Source organism: Bubalus kerabau, chromosome 2, assembly GCF_029407905.1.
Source record: "Bubalus kerabau isolate K-KA32 ecotype Philippines breed swamp buffalo chromosome 2, PCC_UOA_SB_1v2, whole genome shotgun sequence".
NCBI classification, from domain to species: domain Eukaryota; kingdom Metazoa; phylum Chordata; class Mammalia; order Artiodactyla; family Bovidae; genus Bubalus; species Bubalus kerabau.
In genome coordinates, this window is record NC_073625.1 from 126,436,848 (window position 1) to 126,461,007 (window position 24,160).

Sequence of the window (24,160 nt, forward strand, 5' to 3'; positions counted from 1 at the left end):
TTTTGTAATGGAAACACACACACACACTGTAGTTTTCAAGGGCCACAACAGAATATGAAGACCTCTTCTGACCCTGAATTAGGGACACTGGAATACATAGATGCCCAAAGCTTGGCTTTTCTTGCTGGAGAATATTTTGGAGACTAATTGATGATTTCTATCCAGGGTGATATGACACCTTCCTTAAAATTCAAGGAGATGGGACTAGGCCCTCTGGAAGGGCAGCATGCTTTGGGTCCTTGCCTGGAGTTTGGGAACTTCCTGTTCTGGTCCCAGATCTGCCACAAACTCCCGAATGATCTGGAGTGGACAAGACAATAATTTAGCACTCTCTGCTCCAAAATTAGACCTCTGAGCATAGCAAAGAATCAGTCTGGGTGAGACAACACAGAGTTTGAGCCACCTATCTGAAGTGCCCGACAGTTTTCCCAATTCCTTTAGAAGGGATTAACATGTTAGACAGAGAGGTATTTCTTTCCTCGGGCTTACACAGCTCTCTTCCTTCCAGAATGCTGTCTAGCATCATCACTGACCCCTCTTCAGAGGTTTTAGCAGCCATGGGGCCTGAGTAGGCCTTCCTACTGCACCCCGATAGGCTGTCAACTGATGCTCACGTGGAGACAGGCCCAGTGCCCTTGCTCACACGCCCCTGGCAGAGTTCCCCTCCTAGACTCAAGAACTTATGGAATGTCAGACTGCAGAGGGCCCCTGGAGACCCACCTAGACCCACGTTGTTGTTACTGTTTTTCAAATACTTTCTGCCCCGTCGACGTTTTTCTCCTTAGAAATCTTCTAGTAGTCCTGATTCAGGAAACAGAAGTGGGGCTGTTGGAGCTGAAGGTGGCTCAGAAGCTCACTCTGCTCACTTAGTCTTCTTGGTCCCCTTGAAGGTCACAGCTTGTAGGAATTACAGTTTGTATGCATGCATGGGCACATGCTAGATTGCTTCGGTTGTATCAGACTCTTTGCAACTCTATAGATTGTAGCCCTCCAGGCTCTTCTGTCCATGGGATTTCCCAGGCAAGAATACTGGAGTGGGTTGTCCTGCCCTCCTCTAGGGGATCTTCCCAACTCAGGGATTGAACCCCCGTCTCTTCATCTCCTGCACTAGCAGGCAGGTTCTCTACAACTCACACTACCTGAAAGTCAAAGTGAAGGTCGCTCAGTTGCATCTGACTCTTTGAGACCTCATCGACTATACAGTCCATGGAATTCTCCAGGCCAGAATACTGGAGTGGGTAGCCTTCCCCTTCTCCAGGGGATCTTCCCAACCCAGGGATCAGACCCAGGTCTCCCAAATTGTGGGTAGATTCTTTACCAGTTAAGCCACAAGGGAAATCCAAGAATACTGGAGTGGGTAGCTCATCCCTTCTCCAGTGGATCTTCCTGACTCAGAAACTGAATCAGGGTCTCCTGCATTGCAGGTGGATTCTTTACCAACTGAATTATCAGGGAAGCCCAGCTGGGAAGCCCCAATTACAGCTTAAATACTCCCTAAGTTCTCAATTCAGGTACAAGACTAGTAGTTCCATCTGAGAACTCAGAAGCTTTCAAACCCAGAAGTCTTCCACATATAGTTGAACCCAATTGAATTTTTCAAATTGCATTCTCTCCCTAACCCTCTGCCCCCAGGATATGTGGCTTTTCTGGCTATGAATGAGAAAGAGGCTCTTCCCTTCTCATCTGAATGAAGCGTGAGCATGCTGGTTATATCACCCTCAGATAAGTCAATAAGGCTTTACAAACTTCTGTTCTTTCTTTTGTTCCATGAGGAGTAAGATGAGATGATCCCTAAGGTCCCTAAAATTCCAGAATTTTAATCTTAATTCTCCTTTCCAGGGCTTTCCAGATGACCTCACTAAATCCTCATTATCCTAGGTAGGATAATGCCAGAAAATAGTAATAATATGGTACAACAGCCACTTCTCCAAGTTCCTTGGCCATAAGCACTCCAGTAAGAGACCACAGTCTGCTGGAGTTGCCTTAGTGACACATCATTTAAAGAGAACTTGTAAATATATCATTCTAGTGCTGTTCTTCTTCCACGGAACTTTGAATATCACACATTTCCTTCTGATGAGATAATACTCCTGTCCTGGGGATTTTTCACTCTGTGACTGAATTCCCCTGGCAGGCCTGGGAGTGGGATTAAAGGACCCTCCAGTTCACAGGAATCCTTTCTGCCCAGCCAGAGTTCCACAGACTGCCCTTCCCATCCTGGCCCATCAGGGTCATGATGATGGAATTGCTGACACTGCACATCAGCAGCTTGAAGAAGAGCAGGACCCCAAGGCTGTGGTCCAGATACTCTCACTTTATGAAAATTCCTCTCCAGCCTAATCTCCCGCAGTCCTTGGTCTTCAAGGCTCATGAGCATCTACATGATAGTACTTGCCTCCTTGGAATGTGGCTGCAGTGTATGGACTCCTGCAGTGTACAGACAGGCGTAGGAGTCACATCTGGTTAATGCTGCAGGCGAGGGGCAGAGCGCAGACATGGGCCAGGGAGCAGGAGGCCTGGATTCTTGTGGCCATTCTCTATAACTAAGAGACCCTAGGCAAGGGATTCCTCTCTCACATACAGGGAGTGAGCCAGATAGTCTCTAAGGCTCATCTAGCCCTGATAGTCTATGCGTCAAAGACCCCAGGAATCATGGTTCAACTTCATGATCATCACGCTGAAGCACAGCGAAGGGCAATTCTTGGGCCAAGGTCACACTAGGACCAGAATTTATATCTCAAAACATTCAGTCTTTTTTTCCTTTAAAAATATTAAGTCACAGTGAAATCCCCCATCATATGGATGCTTAGGCTTTTAAGTATAATGTAATGCAAGTGTTGTATGGATGTGAGAGTTTCTTTCTATAAAGAAAGCTGAGTGGCAAAGAATTGATGCTTTTGAACTGTGGTGTTGGAGAAGACTCTTGAGAGTCCCTTGGACTGCAAGAAGATCCAACCAGTCCATCCTAAAGGAAATCAGTCCTGAATATTCATTGGAAGGACTGATGCTGAAGCTGAAACTCCAATACTTTGGCCACCTGATGTGAAGAGCTGACTCATTGGAAAAGACCCTGACTCTGGGAAAGATTGAGGGCAGGAGGAGAAGGGGACGACAGAGGATGAGATGGTTGGATGGCATCACCGACTCAAGGGACATGAGTTTGGGTAGGCTCCGGGAGTTGGTGATGGACAGGGAGGCCTGGAATGCTGCAGTTCATGGGGTCGCAAAGAGTCGGACACAACTGAGCGACTGAACGGAACTGAAGGCAAGTGTTGTCTATAATCAAACTTAATCTCTTAAATACAGGAGGGCACTGTCTTTTAGAATGTCCAGAAGAGACTTTTTTTTTTTCTTCAGAAATGCAACCAATTATGGTTCCTTTAATTGAGCATCAGGTGAAGTAACTGATTTGTGCTGAGAAAGGAGCCCTGGAGCTATACTTACTACAAAAGGTACTCAGAAATCAGAACCACCAAGGGAACAGCAGATTCACACATCCTATTTTCGAGTTCACTTCATGGCATCTGTTCATTGGAAAAGGAGATAATAAAAACCTACATTTGGCTTTTATTCTCTTTCTCTCTTTTTCCTTCTCTTGTTGAATGCATACAACTCAACTGGCAACTGTTAAATGCTCTTATGATGTAACACCATTTTTCTCCTCTTAATCCTATATTCTTGATATATTCAACATTTTTTCCCCATTCTCTTCACTTTAGCCCCTTAGTTCCAATTTTTGTTCTTCTCACCTAGTTTATTATAATAGCCTCCTAAATGTCTACCAGTGGTCAGTCTCTCTCCATCGAATCCTCTGCTACATGTGTCCAGAGAAATGTTCTTAAACACTGCTTTGATTTTGCCACCCTCAAAACCTTTCAACAGTTCCCCACTGTCTATAGAATGAAGTCCAAGAATTCTATTGAAATCCTACTGTAAGTTGGACACTGCACCAAAGACGGGGCCCATGAAGATGAGTAAAACAGTACCTGCCCTACAGGAACTCACAGTTTCATAGTATTTCATGAGACAAATATAAAATTAATAAGCTAAAGCCAGAAAGAGGAACACAAGAGTATGAGGCAGTATATATGCTGTAAAGTGGTCATTTCTGGAGGTTCAAAAAAGGCTTTGGAAATGGTTGATGTTTGAGATAAGTCTTGAAGGATAAATAGGAATTTAACAATTTCTATTTAACAATTCTCTAAATACCTTGATCTCCCTAAGCATTGGTTTCTTGATTATACCAAAAAAAAAAAAAAAAAAAGACTTAATAATACAGTACCTTCCTCAAAGGTTATATGAGGATTTAAGTGAAATGATGGCTCTGAGTGGAATCAATACTGTGAAAAGGCAAACATGTTCAGTGGTTTGGAGATCAGGGCCTAGAGCCAGTCAGACCTAGAGTCAGGTCCCATCTCCACTGCTGCTGCTGCTGCTGCTAAGTTGCTTCAGTCATGTCCGACTCTGTGTGACCCCAGAGACGGCAGGCCACCAGGCTCCCCTGTCCCTGGGATTCTCCAGGCAAGAACACTGAAGTTGGTTGCCATTTCCTATCTCCACTACTTATGGTAAAATAGGGATAACAATAATGCCTGTCTCCTGGGCTTATTATTGTGAACGCCAAGTGAGGTAGATGCTGTATTTGCATGTGTCCGATGCCTATGTAATGAGCTCAGTAAATATTGTTTCAGTGGTGATGATGGCAAGGGTGTGAGTACTGAAGTGCCAGCTGATACTATTGGATGCTCAGTGAGTGTCAGTTTCCTCATCTCCTCTAACACTAACTGGTTGCCTATGACCTTGCTCAAGTCATTGAGTTTCTCAGTTTATGGGAAAGTACTTTGAACAGACTGATCAAATGCAAGAGGCTGTTTATTTCTTCTGTGTGTTCACCTTGTAGTAACACAAGTTTATGGCAATGTCAACTAAAAAATATAATTACAACCTGAAAACAGGGAGCTATTTTCTTTGGTGGGAATGTTTAGGACTCCAAGCTCGGGAGGCAGCATCTCAGTAGCTCTGAGAAAACTGTTCCAAGGAGGCCAGAGGAGGAGTCCAACTATATACTGGTTTGCAACAAACGGAGCAGGCAATCTGAACATCAAAGATCAGATTTCAAGTTAAGGAATTTAGTGTTCTATGTATGGGAAGATACAAGCTTCTGGGCTCAGTGAATTCATTCCTTTCATATGCACCTCTGCTCTGGGGGGAGGGGTGGGGGGTGCAAACCCTGTTTTCTTGTTCACCTTAAGGAGTGGCAGATGGCCGCTTCTTGCATTCCCCCAACTCCTTAGCAATCACGGTAGAGGGTTGACAGCATCTGTTGGATGCCAGTTTTGGGAGCCTTCATTCACATTTGGAGGCCAGAAATCAACAATGGCTATGATATTTCCTGTTTATTGATATGGCAGGAGATATTTTCATTTCACAGAACTTTCTAATCTATTACTTTCTTTGATGCTCATGGACTACAGAGAGTCAAAATTATTACACTTAATTTACAGGAAAGGATGCTGAGCATCAAGAGCTTAAGTGCATTCGTCTAGGACTTTATAGCAAAGCCAGGTCTCAATCCCTGGTCTTCTTACTCCCAAGTTAAGATTGGGTCTCTCTGTTTGGCCTTTCTCAGAACAGGTTTTATCCTGAATGGAGTATCAGGATTTTTATATGCTTCCTGGGTTACAAGAGAAATTTAGTAAAATTTTGTAAAACTGTGGGACCTTGAGGGTCCCTATGTTGTCTAGGTTTTGTTAAAGAACTTTTTCTCTTATCCTGACTTTGTGAGGAAAAAATATTTTATAAAAATAAGAGGAAATGGACTCTGTGCTATGAAGGATGGAAAGTGTTTGATTTATCTGTTTGTGGTACACAAGTTCTAACAGTAAACTCAAGGTCATCTCATGGACTGTCAGCCTCATGAGCTCAGGGCCTGTGTCTGTGTTTGTTTCTTGTAGTGAACACAATCCTGGGGGGCAGAGCAGGAAAAAGCATGGGTCTCCTGGTGGTGAGCATAAAGGAAAGGGCTCTGGTTTAGAGGTGAGCCACTGACTCCTGCCGAGACATTGGCAAGTCACCTGTCTGTTCTCAGCCTCAGTTTCTCCATCTGCTCAATGAGGAAATTGGACTGGCTGGCCTCTCCCAGTCCTTCCAGGCCTGATTCTCCTTTCCCAAGCCTCGCTGGGTCAGTCTGCACCCTGCTGTATAATTGAGAGATAAGTCCCTCCCATGACCCTGCTCCAAGACTGACTCCTCTGACCCCCAGCTCCTAATTTCTGTGCAGTGCTCTGTGTTTACTCTGAACATGCCCTTGACCTTCAACTACTGACGCAGCTCTGCTCATTCTCTGGGAGTAGACAGGAGGCCTTGCCCCTGAAGGAAAAGAAGAATAAGCAAATGTTTCTCATGAATTTCAATGGTATTCCCTGGTGGAATTCCTCCACTCCAGAGATGCCCGTTTCCCAAATCCATTCTAATTGATTCAGAAGAATCAGGAAGTGAAAATGAGCTTCAGAAACAGTGTGACAAAGTCTTATTTTATGCAGGAGATGCAAGCAGCACAGCCTTGGGAGTGATGAAAAACAGGAGGACGGTCCCAGCTCTGAGGCAGAAAATGTGGGCAAGAGTGAGGTGGAATGCTCTGGAGTGCCCTGGTGTGCAAATCTGTGGGTGTAAGTGTACACAGGCTGCTCTCAGACACACCTTAGTAAAAAGCAGAGCGTGAATTTACTTTGGGGTGCTCATACAAGAAAAAGGCAAGTATTCATTTATTCAATAAATCTTCATTGAATGCCTACCATTTACTAGCACTTGGAGTACAGCGGTAATTAAGACAGAAATGTTTATTGGCACTGCTTACATTACACTGGGGGGAACAGACAATAAACACTAAACAAAATCCAAAGCTAATTATATAGTGAGTAGTAAGATATGGAAAAGGAAATGGCAACCCTCTCTAATATTCTTGCCTGGGAAATTCCATGGACAGAGGAGCCTGGCGGGCTATAGTCCATGGGGTCGCAAAGAGTTGGACTTTAATTAGCAATTAAACCACCACCACCAGTAAGGTAATAGGCAAAGAAATGAAATAGAGCAGGGTAAAGAAAGGTGGATGTTACGATTGAAATGTGTTGGTCAAGGCAGTCCTAGATGAAAGGGTGATATTTGAGCAAAGACAAAGAAACTGAGGAAGTCAGCCATGTGGCTTTCAGGGAAAAGCTCTCAACCAGAGAACAGCCAAGGCTTTAGAGGGAAAATGCCTGGTGTATTTGAAGAATAGCAAGGAAGGCTGGCTTCCCTGATGTCTCAGTTGGTAAAGAATCCGCCTGCAATGCAGGAGACCCCAGTTCGATTCCTGGGTCGGGAAGATCCACTGGAGAAGGGATAGGCTCCCCACTCCAGTGTTCTTGGGCTTCCCTTGTGGCTCAGCTGGTAAAAAATCCACCTGCAATGTGGGAGACCTGGGTTCGATCCCTGGGTTGGGAAGATCTCCCGGAGAAGGGAAAGGCTACCCACTCCAGTATTCTGGCCTGGAGAATTCCATGGACTACATAGTCCATGGGGTTGCAAAGAGTTGGACACAACTGAGCGACTTTCACTTTCAAGGAAGGTTGTGCGGCTGGAGCACAAGGGAGAGGGAAAGAAGATGAAGACAGAGGTACAGCTGGGAGCTGGATCACCTCGGGGCCTGGGAAATAAGGGCCCTGCTGAACGCGCACAGGCAACGGCAGACTTTACTAGCTGCTTTTCTGCCCATGTGTCATTTGACCTCCTGACTCTTAGAGGATAGAAGGAAGTTCCACCTAGTAGTATGTTTGTGAAAACTGAGCCGGAAGCCAGCAGTGTACTTATCATAATCAGCAACAGGGTCTGGACTCGGGGGTGGACTGGGAGGGCAGACAGGAGCCCGCTCTTCACCACTCCAATATTCTAGAAGTTAGTAAACTCAACTGCAGAGATAATGGTAAAATTTTAGAATTGTTAGGAGGTGATGAGTTTGAGTCTGAGTGAACTCCGGGAGTTGGTGATGGACAGGGAGGCCTGGCATGCTGCAATTCATTGGGTCACAAAGAGTCAGACACGACTGAGTAACTGAACTGAACTGAACTGATGAGTTTTTACATAATTTATTTCTTTTTAATATAATTTATTTAACTGTAAGTTTATAAAACTAAATCTTTCATAATGGCTGTGTCTAACAAAAGCATAGCAAAAATCCCTGAGAAGTGACAGCTAGTCCCTATAGGTTGATACGAGCCAGCTCCAGGGCACGTGCTGGGGAGAGGTTGAAATAACACATATGAGTGGTAGGGTGGTGGCCAGAACCCAGGTCTTTAGGTCCCTATTCCAGGGACCTTAAAATTTTCCCTGCGAAGATTTGAGGATGTGCTTTCAGGCCGGTGCAGGGCAGAGTCCTGGGCGATGTCCCTCTAATGAGGGACACACCAGCTCACACATTCCTGGAAAGTGCCTGGCGACGCTGACCCGCGGCAGGTCCCTTCTCTCTGCTAGGCACTTACTTAATCACTGCTTTCACCCCAGTGCTGACTGCGACTGACTTGGAGCCAGGCTGCCTCTGCCACAGAAGAACACAACAAGGCTTTGTTTTTGCCTGTCCCCAGGCTATTTTCCTGCCCCTGAACCACTTGGGGCTCAGCCTCCCAGTCCCAAAGGAGATTTGCATGTGAATAGGCCTGTCTCTGAAGTCACAGAAGGGGTGTGTGGAGAGTCTAAACCATTCACAGGCCAATGAGAGTAAAGTCCTTCCTGGCCCCCCTTCCCAGCCATGACTCCCAGACGCTTCAGCCCACACCCCCAGCCCTGCCACATTGAGATGCCGGGCACCGCCAGTTTCCCACCTGCGGGATGCCTGCTTCCCACGCTGGAGGTTACCCCTCCCCAGCCAGCTCTTTCTTCTCCCCATGCTCTGCTGCCTGGAGACCATCTCCTTTTCTGCCCAGGGCCCTCCTGGCAAATGGGCAATCCTTCCTGGTAGCAGTGGGATTCCTGGATTCTAAGCACCTGCTAGCGGGTCTAGGCCCTCACACTGTTAGTGGCGTCCAGTATTGATGTCCAGTATTTGTATGTGCACAATACATACCTTGCTAGGGTTAGGGGGTTCCCCCAGCTCCATTAAGAGGTTCTTACCTGAACTAACAAATATATAAGAACACTTTACTGGGACTCTCAATAGAGCTGGGCCTTGACAGTGGCTTCACCATTATGTGGCCATGTGACTTTCAACCATGTATTTCACTTCTTTGAGCTCAGTTTCCTCATCTAATAGAGGAAAAAGATAGCCTTAAAATCCTTTCTATCTCTGATCTGCTATGGTCTTGTAATTCCAGTTATTGAACCAGGGCTGACTCATGTCAGGACATTTAGGTTTTGTCTTAGGTCTGCTATTCCCAGGCTATGTGAACTTGGAGATTCATATCACCAGTCTGGTTCGGAAACTACAATCTACCTGAAGTACATTCACTATAAGACTACCTAAAGATGGTTGAAAATACCCTGTCAACTGGAAATCCACATGGAAAGTGGGGGTGGATTATTTCTATTGAGATCCAACCAGTCCATTCTAAAGGAGATCAGCCCTGGGTATTCTTTGGGAGGACTGATGCTAAAGCTGAAACTCCAGTACTTTGGCCACCTCATGCGAAGAATTGACTCATTGGAAAAGACTCTGATGCTGGGAGGGATTGGGGGCAGGAGGAGAAGGGGACGACAGAGGATGAGATGGCTGGAAGGCATCACCAACTCGATGGATGTGAGTCTGAGTGAACTCCGGGAGATGGTGATGGACAGGGAGGCCTGGCATACTGCGATTCATTGGGTCGCAAAGAGTCGGACACGACTGAGCGACTGAACTGAACTGAACTACTACTATTACTGCTAGTGGGCTTCCCCAATAGCTCAGCAGGTAAAGAATCTGCCTAGACATGCAGGAGACATAGGAGATGTGGGTTTGATGCCTGGGTCAGGAAAATCCCCTGGAGGAGGAAATGGTAACCCAGTCCAGTCTTCTTGCTGGGATAATCCCATAGACAGAAGAACCTGTTGGGCTACAGTCCACAGAGTTGCAAAGAGTTGGACACAACTAAAGGACTAAGCACACACTACTAATTATTATTAATATAAAATATAATAATATATAAAAATATATAAAAATATATAAATATAATAAAATATAAACTATAATAATATAAAATATTTAATTATTTAATAATTATTTAATTATTAAGTGCTTTTGTTATTATTATCATTATTAATTTATAGCCAAATGACTTGGTCAGGACTGAAGTAACAACCTACAGCCCCTCTCGAATATGGCCAACTTGAGTTTTAACCACACCAGCTGTGCTATTTTCACCTACGTGGCTTTCAAGAACTTCTGAAATGAAACACATACACACATCTCCTTTTTTTTTTTTTTTCAGTCCCAGGTTCTTGTCTAGCATCTGGTATTTTTAATTTGCTCCTTCTCATGGTCTTTGGGCTTCCCTGGTGGCTCAGCTGGTAAAGAATCTGCCTGTAGTACAGGAGACCTGGGTTTGATCCCTGGGTTGGGAAGATCCCCTGGAGAAAGGAAAGGTTATCCACTCCAGTATTCCAGCCTGGAGAATTCCATGAACTGTATAGTTCATGGGGTCACAAAGAGTCGGACATGACTGGGTGACTTTCACTTTCACTTTCATGATCTTTTAACTGCAGTTTGGGCAGCTGAGTAAAGCAGTAACATTGGGCTGTTGCCCCCGGCCCAGTCCCTGGAATCAGGAGTTCTGGGTCCAGGGCTGTCACTGAAACACTGGCCTAAATTCACACACCTAGAGAAATCCTTTGAAACCCAGGACAGTAAGGGGGAGGTCTCTAGACTTAATATTATTCTCTTGTGGATATAAGCTGTCAGAGATCCTTTAAATTACTCTGGTCCTCTCATATAAAGTTAGGAAAATATCTTCACTGTGTCACCCACCTCCCAGGACCATTAGGAAGCTTGTAAAGTACAGAGAGTCAAAGAGGCCTAAGGTGTCACCTGTCAGATGAGGAGGCCATGTGGCGAGGGCTACCTCGGTTCCCTTCCCACCCCATTAACCTGTGATCTGGGGGCCTCATAAAAAGAGAGGTCTGTGTTGCTGGCTCCAGCGAGGTTAGGAATGAAGGAGTGGAACCAGAAAACAAGGCATCCAGGAATGGTTCCAATCTCTTAATTCTTCTTCAAATGTATGAAATTACCCACACTCCACTTATCCGGGAGTCCAGAAAGATGTCACCTTAGTTGGCTCAGTCTTAGTGCTCCTGTTTTTCTCTCTGATTTACTGAGTGCTGACTATAGTTCAGATAACTATCTACATAGTTTACATATATGTTCACCAAGTCCTCTGATTTACAAATACTATTATTTTCACTATTTTACAAATGAGAAAAACCTATTTACAGAGCATTTCCAATTCGTAGGGCTGTCATAATAAATTACCATTAACCTAGTGGTTTATTAATTTAATTATAAATAAATAAACATATAGCGACTTCTTCTGTCACAGTTCTGGAGGCCAGAAGTCTGAAATTAAGGTGTCGGTGGAGCCATGTGGCCTCTGAAGGTAACAGCACACTCTGAATATCTGCCTAAATTAAGCCTGAATAGCTCTTCAAGGGCTCAGAGAAGATGTCAAAGGGGCTCAAGGATGTAGCTTGGGAACATTGACAAGCAAATCTCTGAGGTATGTGGACTTATATCACAACCTTTTTGAAAAAAAAAAAAAAATGAGGTAGAGTTGATATACAGTTGTAGTTCAGTCACTCACTCGTGTCCCAGCTCTTTGTAACCCCAAAAACTGCAGCACGCCAGGCCTCTCTGTCCTTCACCATCTCCTAGAGCTTGCTCAACTCATGTCCATTGCATCGGTGATGCCTTCCAACCACCTCATCCTCTGTCACCCTGTTCTCCTTTGCTTTCCCAGCATCAGGGTCTTTTCCAATGAGTTGGCTCTTCCCATCAGGTGGCCAAAGTATTGGAGCTTCAGCTTCAGCATCAGTCCTTCCAATGAATATTTAGGGTTGATTTCCTTTAGGATTAACTGGTTTGATCTCTTCCAGTCCAAGGGACTCTCAAGAATCTTCTCCAACACCATGGTTCAAAAGCATCAGTTCTTTGGCATTCAACCTTCTTTATACATTATTATGTAAGTTACAGGGGTACAACATGGTGATTCACAATTTTTAAAAGTTAAATTCCACTTATAGTTATCATTAAACATTAGCTATATTCCCTGTGTTGTACAATGTATGCTTGTAGCTTACTTATTTATACATAATAGCTCCTTCCTCTTAATCCCCTACTCCTATCTTGTCCCTCCCCTCCCCTCTCCCTACTGGTACCCACTGGTTAGCTCTCTGTATCTGTAAGTCTGTTTCTTTTTTGTTATATTCGTCGATTCATATTATATTTTAGATTCCACATATAAGGGATATCACATAGTAGTGGGCAGCCATTTTTGTTCACCTTGTGATTTAAAGGAGCGGGAGACATCACTGACTGGGGAATCAGAAAGCTGCAGTGTGAACCTGAAGCCACCACTCACTAGATAATGGCTTTGATTGAGTCACTGAAATCATCTTGGCTTCAAGTTTGTCACTGGGTGGATGTCAATGCATTGATCGTCTCTGATGGAATCATTTTATGGACACGTGGAAAGAAGCCATAGCTGTACTCTTACAGAAAGTTCACCAAGTTTTCTGCTGCCCTGCCTTAGCTTTGCCTAGGAGGTTTGTGCTGTTTCTACTAAGGTGGACAGCTCCTAGAAAGCAGGCTCTGGTTTCTCCTCCCTCGATCTCTCTTTCCTGTTCCCTGTCCTCAAGAACCCCTTTCCTATATCAGGTAGTGGTGGGTAGGGAGGGGCAGCTGAGACTCCAAATGCCCTCAGAACTTTGCTATTCCCTCTACCTAGATGTCCTCTTTTCTGCCCCCTTTCCAGCCCTCCATCTACAATTTCTACCTGCCTACGTCCTACTCACCTTTTGGTCCCAGCTCAGAGACCATTCTCTTCTTCCTGTTTTCTGATTCCCTAGGCTGGAAATATTTTCCCATTTATAACCTGAGGAACTTCCTAGCTTTCATTGCAATAACTATAATCTGGTAATTCCCTAACACAGACACATGTGAGTACTTATTCTCCTACTAAGTTTTATATTCCCAGAGGCAGGGGGCTTGCTTATTAAACACATGCAACAAATTAGTAGTTTTTGTCATCCTTCATGTTATAATGAGGACAGAACTTGGTATATAAATATTTGTTGAGATGAAAGAAAGCAAATTGAGGACATGCATCCATATGTTAGTGCCGAAAATCACAATAGGACATGGCTGAAAGGACATGGCTGCCCATAATAAGTAGAAAAATAAAAGAGTCTGTGATCCCCAGCCAAATGGTTTTCTACTATTATGAATTTTTTGTTTTCATTTGATAAGGTATTTCCCCCCATCATGTTAATATAATGACCCTAGTACAGGGACAGTCCAAACAGAAGCCAGGGCTCAATCCTCCATCTGTACTCAGAAGTCAATGGGTTTTGTAGAATTTTACAGTCATAGCAAGGGCTGCAAATATTAAGTAAGGCCAGTGACCCCTCTGTTTAGGTTACGACCAAAGCTGTCACTGAGCCACATCCTCTCTGGGAGACAGTCCATGCACGCCAGATAAAGTTTCAAGAGGCCCTTGAGCCAAAAAGTTGTTTGGCAAAGCGCCTGTGTCATTTGCCTTGCAGTCTCTGGATTGGTGGGCTCCTTTCTCCAGGGTCAGAACTGTTCCAAAAGCAAATCTGGTATCAGGAAATGCTCGTGGTTATCTCTCTACTTTTGAGCAAGTCACTGCCCTTCTCTGGACCTCAGTTTCCTCTAGAAGGAGGGTATTGAAACAGCTCTTAAAGGTCCCTCCCTCCAGGCTCTATTTGGAGCTGCAGGCTGAATTTTCAGGGCCCTGGGGCCTTCTCTTTCCTGCTTCTAAAAGTCTATCAGACTCAGATTTTCCCATGGGTCTCAGCTGGGGCATGCTTACCTGTCCTCTGAAATAGTGAGGCACTACAGGTGAGGATTGTTTATCTGCCATCATAAACTTAGGTATCCTTAAGCCTGGAAGTTACAAGAAGGGAGGCTGTTTATCATAGACCTTCATTAGGTCTCTCCTTGATCCAAAAGATCTCTGGTTGGTTTCACTTGAAAGTCTCATGCTACAGGTACTATAGAACCCTGGAGACCTCGGGGTTAACAAACGAGGAATGAGGCTGCCGTGTCTAGAAGCGCTGATGCTCAAGGCTTGACTCTTCATTAGTAATTGCTTCTAGAACACATGGTATAGACCACAAACAAGTTCAAGTTCTTAAGTAGGAAGCACTCTCTGTGTTGAAACTCCTCCTCACCACTCTGTAGCTCAACGAATCCCGACTTTTTTGACACCAGGGACTGGTTTTGTGAAAGATAATTTTTCCACAGACCGGGGGTGGGAGATGGTTTCAGGATGATTCAAGTGCATTACATTTATTATGCACTTTGTTTCTATTATTATTATATCATCTCCACCTCGGATCGTCAGACATTAAGATCCCAGAGGTTGGGGACCCCTGCTCTAGTTGGTTTATTTAATGTATGGATATAATGCCTTTTTAGAATACTAGCATGTCAGGACTGGAAGAGAACGTAGAACTCAGCTTGTTCAAACCCCTAGTTTACCAGGTGGATAATTGAGCACTACAGGAGTCAGCCATATACCACTTTTTGGTGGAGTCAGAAATAGGGGTCCGGACCTCTAACAGCCAGGTCCATACATTTTGCTCCAATGCAGAGGTCACCGAGATAGTGCATTCCAGCTCATGTGGTTACTCATAGAAGAAGCCTCCTCCCAGACCCTCACTCTTTATGTATTTAGTCTTATTCTCATAAAATTCTAATGATAGAAGCTTAATGAATTTCTGCTGCTGCTGCTGCTAAGTTGCTTCAGTCGTGTCCGACTCTGTGCGACCCCATAGACGGCAGCCCACCAGGCTCCCCCGTCCCTGGGATTCTCCAGGCAAGAACACTGGAGTGGGTTGCCATTTCCTTCTCCAATGCATGAAAGTGAAAAGTGAAAGTGAAGTCGCTCAGTCGTGTCCGACTCTTAGCGACCCCATGGACTGCAGCCCACCAGGCTCCTCCGTCCATGGGATTTTCCAGGCAAGAGTACTGGAGTGGGGTGCCATTGCCTTCTCTGAATGAATTTCTACCTGAATTTAAAACGGTAAATAAAACCCTGTCTACATAAAGAAGATATAAGAATTGCAAAGGCTTTATAGTCTGGGGGCTTTCAATGAAGGGCAAGCAACATTACAAAACCCAATATCCCCAAGAAACTTGATGTTCATAACACTGTCCTTGGATCACCAAGAAGGATTAGTATATTTTACCTGAGAAAGCAGGGATTTGAATAAAGCGCTTTGAAAAGCATTACACTTACAAACACCCCAGTTTTTTAAAAAATCATAGGTAAAACTTCAGCTACCTGGAAAACTCAGATCATCAAAACAACAAAGCAGCTGAGATGTTCAAGAAAGTGACATTTCAGCTCTGTGCAGGTTGGAACACTCTACAGCAATAAGGCTGGTGTGAGTTTGGCTAGTATCTGCAGAGTAGAGGAAAACATAGCAAAGCCATGATCTCATCTTCTGTTTACACTTCAATTCCCAAAGTTAGTGATTAATTGTCCTCATGTTTTGTTGCCAGGGCAAATTGTTTTCCTTTAAAGCTCCCACTTATTTTAAATAAATAAATCATTAGTTTCAAAACAGAAGTGTCAAATGTCAAGATACTTCTGACACACTAAGCTAATGAACAAAACAATTCATTAGAAGCTACTAGAGATAGGCAGCCTTTGAGAACTTTCCTTTAAAGACTTTGAAAGGCAGCAAACATCATTCTTGGTCAGATTTTTCTCATGCATCTTGGCTAAAACATCAATCTGGAGGATGCAGATAGAAATGCTTCAGACGCTTTACCGACTGAGCCACGAGGGAAGTCCTAAAAGGATCGAGATAGGTATAAATGATAGAATGGTAGGTAAGCAAAGTATGGTAGTCATAAAAATATACCAGCCAGCTACAACACTGCTTCCCAAACCGAACACACAAAATCTGCTTTAGACAACCAGTTTAGAATCTCTCCTTGGGTTTCTGAATCTACCCAGGGCCCCTGGCTCTTGCAAAATAGGGAATTCTTTAGCAAATAGGCAATTTTTGCAGCTGAGTCTTAAAAAAAATGCAACTATTTTGGGGTGATTCCAGTAGTTTCTGTATTAGTAAGACTACCTATTAAATATAGTTCTGATTACGTGACTTGCCTTTTTGTTGTTTAGTCGCTAAGCCGTGCCCGACTCTCTTGCAATTCCATGGACTGTAGCCCACTAGGCTCCTCTGTCCATGGGATTTCAAGTCACTTGTTACGTGATTCAAGGTCAATAATAATCTAGTTTCAACCTATGCCTCCAAATATATCTTTTCCTACAATCCCCACAAAATTTCTGGCTTCTCATTGTTCTCAGACTAGGTCTTGCACTTTTAGTTCTGGCTGACAAATATTTATTGGATAACTGCTATATTCTAGGTCCTATTCCATGCACTGAAGATATAACTGTAAAGAAAAGAATCTGGAAAAGAATCTGAAAAAGAATATGTGTGTGTGTGTAACTGAATCACTTTACACCTGAAACTAATACATTGTAACTAAACACATGGTTTATTTACAATGTTTATTTACAATTTACATTTTTAAAAATTCCAATTCTGATATAGATAATGTATCAATTAAAAAATAAAGCTCAAATATACCAATAATAAAGTAATTAATTAACTAAAAGTCTCGCCTTCCCGTAGCTTATATTCCAATGGGGATCTTTTGCCTCCTTCTGAGTACATCCTTCACAAGACACTTGTCACACTGTATGATAGCTCTGTCTGTTTTCCGCCATCTGAACACTGCTTCCCCATGGGCATGTGTGTGCTCAGTCGCTTAGCTGTGTCCAGCTTTTTGCGACCCCATGAACTGTAGCCTGCCAGGCTCCTCTGTCCATGGAATTTTCCAGGAAAGAATACTGGAGTGGGTTGCCATTTCCTACTCCAGAGGATCCTCCTGACCCAGGGATTGAACCCAAGCATCTGTGTGTCTTGCATTGCCAGGTGGGTTCTTTACTACTGAGAGACCTGAGAAGCCCTTCCGCATGCACAGCTCAATGGCTTAGTCATCTCCCATCATCCCCATCCCACACTTTGTTCCGTGGTTGGCACACACTGAATTCTCAATGAATGACTTATATTGTGTATAAAGTTTCTTTTCCTGGAAATGTAAGTTCCTGTTGTATCTAGAATCCATCTGTGAAATCTAACTCTTCAGTTTTATTAAATATGAAAATTTATTTTAACATTGAATTTTTTTTTATTTTAACAAATAAGCCATTTTGTTGCCAACAGGACTAATGTGAAGCTACTTCTGATGGACTTAAACAAAATGAATGAAACGGGGAGAGGACAGACACATTGGCTTAACCTGTAATGTGTCTTTCCTCAAATTCTAGAATTCCTAAGCCTCTTTCTTTGGGCTTCCCAGGCTGCCTGGTCCACTTGTGGGCAGCTCCTCTGTCTTTTCTCCTTAAGACCAGCAGAGAAGCTAATTTGGGAAGCTGCACATCATGTTCCCTTTCTTTTTGACCCTAAAGGTAGAAACTGAAGACCAGGTGCTGGCAACCTTCTGTGGCAGGGAGACCACGGACACAGAACAAACCCCTGGCCAGGAAGTGGTTCTCTCCCCCGGCTCCTTTATGTCCATCACTTTCCGGTCAGATTTCTCCGATGAAGAGCGATTCACAGGATTTGATGCCCACTACGTGGCTGTGGGTAAGTTGGAGAAGTGGGTGACTCATCCCCACGTCTCCCTTTCTCTCTCAAAATTAAGTGTCTTGTGCTCTCTTCTTTAAAATGAACACCTACTACATAAATTCTACCATTAATGTCTTACTGCGTTTGGTCTATCGCACATCTATCCATCTATCTATCCTCTATCCATCAATTCATTTTTTTTGACACATTTCAAAATAAATTGCAGACATCAGTACTCTTCTTCCTAAATACTTTAGCATGCATATTATTTATCTAGGGTTCAACAGCTATTCACAGTTTCTTCTTTTCATGTAAAATCTGTATATTCAATGAAATGCATAAATCTTAAGTACATTTGTTAAGCTTTGAAAAATTTACATTTGTACATAACTGAATCTCTAACAAGATGTTGAGCTTTACCATTAACCCCCAAAGTTCCTTTATGCTCCTCTCCAATTACACCACACCCCAACCTCTTTAGAGGTCACCACAACAGTCCTCATGTTTTCCACCACCATAGATTAGTTTTGCCTCTTGCAAAACTTAATATAAATAAACACATACGATTATATTTTGGAGATGAGAAATATTTTACTCAGCACAAAGTTTTTGATTTTCGTTAATATTCCAATTCATTAGTAACTGTTTCTTTTCCTGGCAGAGTAATTTTCCATTATATAAATATACTACAATCTATTTATTCATTCTCCTATTGACAGACACCTGGGTTCTATCCATTTTTTGGATCTCATTAATAAAATTTCCACAAACTTTTTTGTACAAGCCATTTTGTAAACATATGTTTCACTTCTGTGGGATATATATTTATATCTAGGAGCAAAATTGCTTAATCATAGTGTAGGTGTATGTCTAGGTCTATAAGAAATTGTCTTACAGTCTTTTTCCACAGTGTTTGCACCATTTTGTATCCCTCCACCAACGTATGAGAGTTCTGGCTGCTCTATATCCTCACCAACATTTGATGTCATCAATTCAAAAAAAAAAAAAATTTAACCATTCCAGAGGACATGCATTGGTACTTCATTATGGTTTTAGTTTGCACTTTCCTGGCACCTAGTGATGCTGAGTATCTGTTCATGTGTAAGCTTCTTGGCCATTCCTGTATCTTTTGGGAAGAAATATGTGTTCAAATTGGGTTGAGAACATACATCTTTTTATCTTTATATTTCCAATGCCTAAGATAGGGCTTGACCCACCTTAGAAACTTAGAAAGAGAGAAGCAACATGGAGGAGAGGTTAAAAACCCAGATTTTAGAGCCAGCCCACCTTGATTTGAATGAGGACTCCACTTACTATCTGTGTGACTTGGAGTAAGTTCTTTAATGGCTCTAAGTCTCAGTTTCTTCATCTATAAAAAGGGGGTCATAACCGTCCTGCTTGCTGTCATCACAACTGTTAGAGAACAGTGGCACCACCAGGAGTCAGGTTGCCCAGGTTTGACCAGGTTTTCTGTGACCTTGGGTAAGTCTCCTCATTTGTGATTGGAGGCTTAGGTGAGGCTTAAATGAGACAACGCAGGTATCTCCCAACAAAGTGAGTGGCTCCACTGAGTGCTCTGTAAACGTTGGCTGTTCTCTTCACCACCACACTTGAATTGGTTGTGAGAGGCTCTACCTGCCCTACAGATGTGGATGAGTGCACGGAGCGGGAGGACGAGGAGCTGTCCTGTGACCACTACTGCCACAACTACATCGGCGGCTACTACTGCTCCTGTCGCTTCGGCTACATTCTCCACACAGACAACAGGACCTGCCGAGGTGGGGCCCAGCACTGATTCTGTGCATCACTGTTAGGAGTCATATTTTCCAGTAAGATGAGGGGAGGCTCAGAGGAAGGATGGACAGGCAGTAGGAACAATTAAAAGTGCAATCAGACCACAAGGATAAAGATGCTGAAATGCCCACCAGCCTGGAAGTCGGGTTCAGATTCTCAGAGAACTGCATTTGAGAAGCCCTGGCCTCTAGGCCATCTTTCTTCCTGGGGAGCAGGGCTATCTGCTCTTTAGTCCCTATTTCCTCTCCTCCTGTAAGTAACAGGCCAAGTCAAGGGAAAACCCAGGTTTCCCAGGTCTGAACCCTGCACTAGGTTTTACCCACCAACTCCTTTTTTTCTGCTCTTCCCTGGCCTCTCACTTTTATATTGTGATAGAGAGAACCCCAGTGCAAGCGAGAGAAGGGGAGAGAGGGAGACAAAGATAAGACAGCAAGAAAACATCCCTTTCCTTCTTGCTCCCTTTGCTCTCCCCTCTCATCCACGTGCCTTCTCTGCCATAGTATCCAGGCTGAGGTGGGGAGGGAGAAGTAGGAGGACCCAGACATTTCCAGGAGGACCTCCTGGCTAGCGGGTAATAGCCACACAGGCAAATAATAAAATCTAGTAAGTGTTGTAAATGAAGTGTGGGTGTGGCACCGTCAGACCTGAGTCTCCACCAAGTGAGCAAGCATTTCCCAGAGATGATGCCCTTGATGAAGGAAAAAGAACAAGGAAAGGGAGGGCATGACAGGCAGAGAGAACAGCTTCTGCAAACATTCAGAAGCATGACAGGATTCGGAATGTTTGGGGAGTTGCCAGTAGGATCAGTATGACTGCAGGGTAAAGATGTGGGTCCCAGAAAGACCACTTGGAAGCTGAGTGAGGGAGCGTTGGGGGAGGGCATGTGAGAAACAGGATGTCTTTTCCTTCCTCCTTCAAAAACTTTTACTTCTGAATAAAACCCCTCCGTATAAAGCAGGCACATACCTGAGTTTTCTTGAAGAGGGTTGTATTTTCCATGGTTTTCATTCAGTAAGTATTTATTGAGTATCTACCATGTGCTGACCACAGAGGGGCTAAGACTGAGCAATGTTTATGAATCCTGTTTTTCATTTTTGCTTCTGCCCCCCAAGAGCCTTTTTCTGTTCTTAATTGTCTCACCCATGAAATTTAATAGCACAAATACCCTGTATATATGTTAATGTACTATATGTCTGCCTGTGTGTTATGCATAAAAAGAGTAACAACTTCCCCTCTCCAAGAACCAACTTTGGCCCCTCTGGGAGCAATGTCATCCCCATGAAAATGCTTGGGGTAGAATATTAAAGCACAGGGATTCAGAGACCACTCTAAACCTTGTTCTGTAGCTTGTAACTGAGGGACTTTAGGGTTAGCTATGCCCCCTTTCTGGGCCACAGTTTTCTCATTTACAAATGACCAGAAAGAACTGACATGCCAGATCCAAGGACAATGGTTCAATGGCATATAACAGGGCCTTTGCAGGGTTAAGCCATGGCCAGGATCCAAGACACTGGTTGCTGGGTTGCAACTGTGATGGGGAACAGAGCAGACTCCCTGAGCTCAGGGAACTTGTGGGGGCAGGAAAATCCACCAAGAAATACATTTCACAATGCAAGCAATGGTCAACAGCGTGAAGAGAAACAAGGCAAGGCCAGGGGCCAGAGAGTGAGGGTATGTGTGAGGGTCCTGTGTTAATGAGGGATCAAGGATGGCTTTGAGCAGAGATCTCATGGAGTCCTGGGCTGAGGGGAGAGCAGCACAAAAGAGGAGAAGATCCTCTCCCTGACCACACATCTCAAAACCTTTCATCTGAGACCCCTCATGCCCCACACCAAGATCAGAGAATTGGACAAAAAGGTATATCACACTCACTGCCTTTGAGTCTTAACCCTGAAAATTACTTGGTTGTGTGACCTTGAGTAAATCTTCCCCTCACTGAACTTCAGTTTCCCCATCTGTAAAATGGGGATAGTGACTCCTTCCCCCACTTGCCTCTCAGAACCACTGGGAAAATTGTACCATAGCAGATAAGAAACGGGATGCTGCGGCCATGAGTGTGGTGTACCACTTTGCTCCCATGTGCTTCCCACAGTGGAGTGCAGTGACAACCTCTTCACCCAGCGGACCGGCATGATCACCAGCCCCGACTTCCCCAGCCCTTACCCCAAGAGCTCCGAATGCCTCTACACCATTGAGCTAGAGGAGGGTTTCATGATCAGCCTGCAGTTTGAGGACATTTTCGACATTGAGGACCATCCTGAGGTGTCCTGCCCTTATGACTACATCAAGGTAAGTTAGCAGTGGCTATATGCCCTGGGGATACTGACAAATCTTGGCTGAATTGGGAAAATTGACATTCTCTACCTTCTTCCAGGATAGGGGGCCAAGCAGGTGGCTTCCTAAAAAGTAATTATTTAAAATAACATCCACCACCTTCATTGGACCCAGTCTAGGGAACTTCCCTGATCCCAAATCAGCCCTTTGCCCCACCTGAAAAATCCCTTCTGCCAGGTAACATAATATCATCATGAAGTGACACCAGGGTGAAGAACATGGGGACCATCTTAGAACTCTGTGTGTGTTAGTCATTTAGTCAAAAAATGTCTGACTCTTTATGACCCCATGGACTGTAGTCCATCAGGCTCCTCTATCCATGTAATTTTCCAGGCAAGAATACTGGAGTGGGTTTCCTCCTCCAAGGGATCTTTCCAAACCAGGGATGGAACCCGGGTCTCCCACATTGCAGACAGATTCTTTACCATCTGAGCCGCAAGGGAGGCCCAGAACTCTGTCTACCATACATTATATCCCAGCTGCTATGCTATGAGCTTATCATTAGGCAGGTAACTCTAGGGGCTTCACTGTCCCCCTCACCACAGTAAGGGTGACAAGATGAAGATATACCCAGGATTATAGAAGTCATCAAATGAGGATTAAGAAGTGCTGATCCTCAGAGGAGGAAGGAGAAAGAGTTAAAGCAGAGGCAGGACCCAGGCCTGGGGGCTGGAAATCTGGACCAGCCCAGAGTGCCTCTTCCTTCTCTCCATCTCTGCTGCCTCTATCTGAGTCCAATCCCTGCTCTCTCTGGTCAGCTGCAAAGCTACCTGGAGGGTTTTCTGGCATCCACTCTTGCTCTGCATGGTATGTTCTCTTCTAGCATCCAGGGTAAATTTTATAAAAGCCAGGTTATATCAAGATTGTACTTGGAATAAACATGAATTCCTCAACACAGTATGGCCTGTGGCTGCCTTCCCATCCTCAAGCCACGGCATTCCCTCTCCTCCAGCCTCACTGGCTTCCTTCCTGCTCTTGATACTTACCAGGCTCTCTCCCACTTTTGGCCTCAACCTTTATATACATTGTTTTCCCTGCCTGGAAAGTATTCTCCCCTCCTCTCCAAATGACAAGTTCCTACTCACCCTACATTTCAAATCCAATGTTACCTCCACAAAGAGGCCTTCCCTAACTATTTAAAGTTATTATCTATTATACTGAAGCTTCTTCCCTGGTGGTATAGTCGTAAAGAATCCACCTGCAATGCAGGAGACACATGTAGGAGACAGGGGTTCGATCCCTGGGTAGGGAAGATTCCCCTAGAGAAGGAAATGGCAACCCATTCCAGTATTCTTGGCTGGAAAATTCCATGGACAGAGGAGCCTGGTGGGCTGCAGTCCATGGGGTCACAAAAGAGCTGGACATGACTTAGCAACTAAACAACATCTACTATATTAATGATGAAAATTATAGAGACTACATAGATTTTACTACTTAAATTATAAACATATAGCATACATTTATATTATATATGTATGTTATATATCACCCTGATTATTTTTGTGATACTTACTACAGCTGGTAATTTTTTTTTATTATTATTATCTATTAGTCTGCCCGGACTAGACTGCAGGATCTTTGCAAGCAGGGGCATTTTCTGTCCTGTGTACCTGGACAGGGCTCTGCCCCTCTCTGAACCATAATATGTTCATCTCTGAGGAGAGGAAAATCAACCTGCCTTGTCCACTTCCAAGGTCATTGTAATCTGTGAATGGCAGAGTGGAGATGGAACCCATTGGTGAATGGTAATGCCCACTAAGAATGTGAGTGAACACCATGGACTCACATGGAAGCTTCCAGAAAACCCTGGGTGCAGAGTAGCGATGATCCCAGAAGCAGTCACTGCCACTCAGGTGTGACTCTGCTTTTTTTCTATCTTGCCCCTCACAGATTAAAGCCGGTCCAAAAGTTCTGGGACCCTTCTGTGGAGAGAAAGCCCCAGAACCCATCAATACCCAGAGCCACAGTGTCCAGATCCTGTTTCGCAGTGACAACTCGGGGGAGAACCGGGGCTGGAGGCTGTCATACAGGGCGACAGGTAACACAGCCTCTCCCCTCCTGGGTCACACCTGGCTTCCATGCTCAGCCCTCATGGTGTAGCAGCCAGGGAGTGTGAGGGGGTGCTGGCCTGGGCTCCTCC

General features: G+C 44.2%; 1 protein-coding gene across 4 annotated transcripts in view; it reads left to right on the forward strand.

Moving 5' to 3' along the window:
- MASP1 (MBL associated serine protease 1) overlaps nucleotides 1–24,160 on the forward strand; it is a 51,260-nt gene that overhangs the window by 9,236 nt on the left and 17,864 nt on the right. For 3 of the 4 annotated variants that reach the window (XM_055568764.1, XM_055568763.1, XM_055568766.1), the window contains 4 exons: nucleotides 17,733–17,910; nucleotides 19,539–19,670; nucleotides 21,779–21,975; nucleotides 23,911–24,058. In XM_055568764.1, the coding sequence (XP_055424739.1) occupies nucleotides 17,733–17,910; nucleotides 19,539–19,670; nucleotides 21,779–21,975; nucleotides 23,911–24,058 (655 nt within the window). Of the gene's footprint in view, nucleotides 1–11,540; nucleotides 11,718–17,732; nucleotides 17,911–19,538; nucleotides 19,671–21,778; nucleotides 21,976–23,910; nucleotides 24,059–24,160 lie in introns of all 4 variants that reach the window. The other variant, XM_055568765.1, reaches the window with a different exon arrangement.